The sequence below is a fragment of the Camelina sativa genome, chromosome 7 (assembly GCF_000633955.1).
Source record: "Camelina sativa cultivar DH55 chromosome 7, Cs, whole genome shotgun sequence".
NCBI classification, from domain to species: Eukaryota; Viridiplantae; Streptophyta; class Magnoliopsida; order Brassicales; family Brassicaceae; genus Camelina; species Camelina sativa.
In genome coordinates, this window is record NC_025691.1 from 21492486 (window position 1) to 21495895 (window position 3410).

The 3410-nt window shown below is 35.8% G+C and overlaps 1 protein-coding gene across 1 annotated transcript in view; it reads left to right on the forward strand.

Moving 5' to 3' along the window:
* The window catches only part of LOC104701842 (exocyst complex component SEC6-like), a gene marked incomplete in the record, with an annotated part of 10895 nt that extends 8394 nt beyond the window's left edge, over positions 1-2501 (forward strand). Inside the window, 6 exon segments of the mRNA XM_019227750.1 lie at positions 546-604; positions 689-776; positions 866-955; positions 1579-1695; positions 1804-1866; positions 2048-2501. Coding sequence (XP_019083295.1) covers positions 546-604; positions 689-776; positions 866-955; positions 1579-1695; positions 1804-1866; positions 2048-2179 — 549 coding nt within the window.

Here is a 3410-nt window from a genome sequence, read left to right on the forward strand (position 1 = left end):
TTGCATCTCGATTTATGGCATTGTAGTTGCCCAGATGGCTATTTAGATGAAAATTTAAGTTGAGCTTGCGATCTTTAAAAGTAAAATTTATGTTGGACTTCTTACACATGTCCCATATCGTCCTTTGATTTCAGGAAGCAGTGCATCAAACAGTTCGCGTTATCTTTGAGGATCCAGGAGTTCAGGAATTACTTGTCAAGCTTTACCAGAAAGGTATCTACCATTCTGACGGGCTAATCTATTACCTTTGTTAATGTATGAATAGAGGCAGTCGAGGCGTTGCTAACTCCCTGATACTTTTGCTACTGGGTTCCATTGATTTCTAATAGATATAGACTATTCTCCTCCGCATTGATTTTTGACATGTTGTGTAATGCTATATAGTTCAGTTCTTTATAACATAATCATTTAAGAATCAAGTTACACTCTTTCGTCCATCTTATCTCTACCTTTCCTTCTAAAACAGCACTTTGGATCTTATTTACTTGATTCAAGTTCTTGGTTTTGTTCCTAACTTTGCTGTTTACTTTATAGAATGGTGCGAGGGACAGGTTACCGAGTATCTTGTGGCAACTTTTGGTGATTATTTCACAGATGTCAAAATGTAAGTTCTCCGTGTCCCCTTTTGTGTAACAGAATCTGAATTGTCACAACTCTATTGAGGTCTTAGCGGTGAATGGTGATGCAGGTATGTTGAAGAAAGATCATTTAGAAGATTTGTTGAAGCTTGTCTGGAAGAAACAGTCGTTGTATATGTTGATCATCTCCTAACACAGGTTTCCCCATCAATTCTCCGGTATTTACCTTTCATATTTCGTCAGTATACATACAGACTGAATCTTGGGGTGAACACATGTAATTCCAGAAAAACTACATCAAGGAAGAAACTATTGAGCGGATGAGGCTGGACGAGGAGGTTCTTATGGATTTCTTTAGGGAGTATATAAGTGCATCTGTAAGTTGGTTTTGGCATTTAATTCGTTTTGACCTGAAAGATGTATTTTTCGTTTAAGTAGAGCTCATTATATCCACTGGGATTGTGTTACAGAAAGTGGAGAGCAGAATCAGAANCGAGGGACAGGTTACCGAGTATCTTGTGGCAACTTTTGGTGATTATTTCACAGATGTCAAAATGTAAGTTCTCCGTGTCCCCTTTTGTGTAACAGAATCTGAATTGTCACAACTCTATTGAGGTCTTAGCGGTGAATGGTGATGCAGGTATGTTGAAGAAAGATCATTTAGAAGATTTGTTGAAGCTTGTCTGGAAGAAACAGTCGTTGTATATGTTGATCATCTCCTAACACAGGTTTCCCCATCAATTCTCCGGTATTTACCTTTCATATTTCGTCAGTATACATACAGACTGAATCTTGGGGTGAACACATGTAATTCCAGAAAAACTACATCAAGGAAGAAACTATTGAGCGGATGAGGCTGGACGAGGAGGTTCTTATGGATTTCTTTAGGGAGTATATAAGTGCATCTGTAAGTTGGTTTTGGCATTTAATTCGTTTTGACCTGAAAGATGTATTTTTCGTTTAAGTAGAGCTCATTATATCCACTGGGATTGTGTTACAGAAAGTGGAGAGCAGAATCAGAATAATGAGCGATCTGAGAGAACTTGCGTCCGCGGAAAGTCTAGATGCATTTACCCTTGTGTACTCAAACATTCTTGAGCACCAGCCTGACTGCCCGGTAAATTATATCAGAAAAATAAAGTCTACTCTTTGTTTTACAAGATCACTCTTGATTTCAAAAGATCATTTTCCTCAACTCATGTGATCTCTAATATATGATACACAGGCTGAGGTCGTGGAGAAGCTTGTGGGACTGCGTGAAGGTATACCACGGAAGGACACGAAAGAGGTAAACACCAAAACTCTTCTTAAAAAAGCAATTTGCTTAGGACAACGCAGGTTAGTTTGGTAGGGAATCGCATGGATTTTCACACTATGGCTTACGAGTCTTGAATAGTTACGAAACAGTAAGAGTATGACTGAAAAGGAAGAATTTGTAATTGCGAAATGGTTAATGGTGATGAAAACAGGTGGTGCAAGAGTGCAGAGAAATATATGAGAACACTCTTGTAGATGGTAATCCTCCAAAGACGGGCTTTGTATTCCAGAGAGTCAAGTGCTTAGCTGCTAACAAAGGATCTCTCTGGCGAAAACTCACTTAGGTCGAATGAGTTTATATGATCGGTAAAACAGCGTTCAGCGTTCAGCGTTTGCGCCCCCACACTGCTGTTTTTTTTGTTAGGATGATGTTTATGTTTCTTCTCCAAATTGTGGCGTTTGCGTCCTGTGTCTTCTTTTTTTGCATTGGTATCTTTTTGCTCTCTGTAAATTCTGTGTTTTCTCAATTTTTGGTTTTAAACTTTTTTATACCTGGATTGAAAGTTCAAACGTTTCGGTTGCCAGTTGCCACTTGCACTAGAATATTATTCCGTTGTATTTAGGAAAGCGTATCTTGTCTTAATCAAGTTCTATTGTTTCATTTAATTTTGATGAAATCTTTTTAAAGTGTGTTTCTTTCCGTAACAAAGGATCTCTAATTGTTTTTGACTTTTGAGAATTATATAGCTGGTTTTGTGAAATCTTGAATTTGAAGCATCTTCTGTTTTTACATTTATGAATATGAAAAATGTGGGGAGGGGGGACTAGAACAGGATTTGTAAATTCAATCATTGCATACCAGCTGATTTTAACCACTCACAATATAAATAATTGTAAGCATTATCATGAAAAATGTTTTGTAAAATGACAGTATCCCTTTTTTACTTTAAATTTTATTCTAGAAACCTTTTTTTTTTTTATCATAATGAAAAATAAAGAGTCCACCACATGGGGTAAGCATAATGAATGTGTGATATTATTTATAGGTTAACAAAATGTATCAGCTTTTTTATTTTACTTTCTACGCTACTTGATGTACTTATTGAATGGGCAAAGTATTGGAAGAAAAGTTTTGTTTTGAAGAAAAAAAAGATAATAATAATAGGAAGACAAGTTTATGTTAAATTGTACTCCGTAGAACAGTAGTATAGTAGAATCATATGGAGCACGCCGATACTAAAAATCCACAGTGGAACTTGGCCAAATTTTGTCTTTGCCGTCTCTCTACAGTTTCTTCCACCAAATATTTTGACAATAGTCATGCCAAAAAATTAAGGCTTAATTCAATTTCATCTCTGCGAAAGTTACGTTGTCAAAAGAAGAAGAAGAAAAAGATAGCAAAAAGTCTAATAACTACATGATTCCGTTAACTTAATTTTGGTATTCGATAAACATAACGATCATAGAGTCTCTAATCACTGAAAATAAAAGATAAATAGTGATATCATTTTCGTTTTTACGATCGGTAATGTATAACAACAACCAATGTAGAAAAAAAAAAAAAAAAAAAAAAAA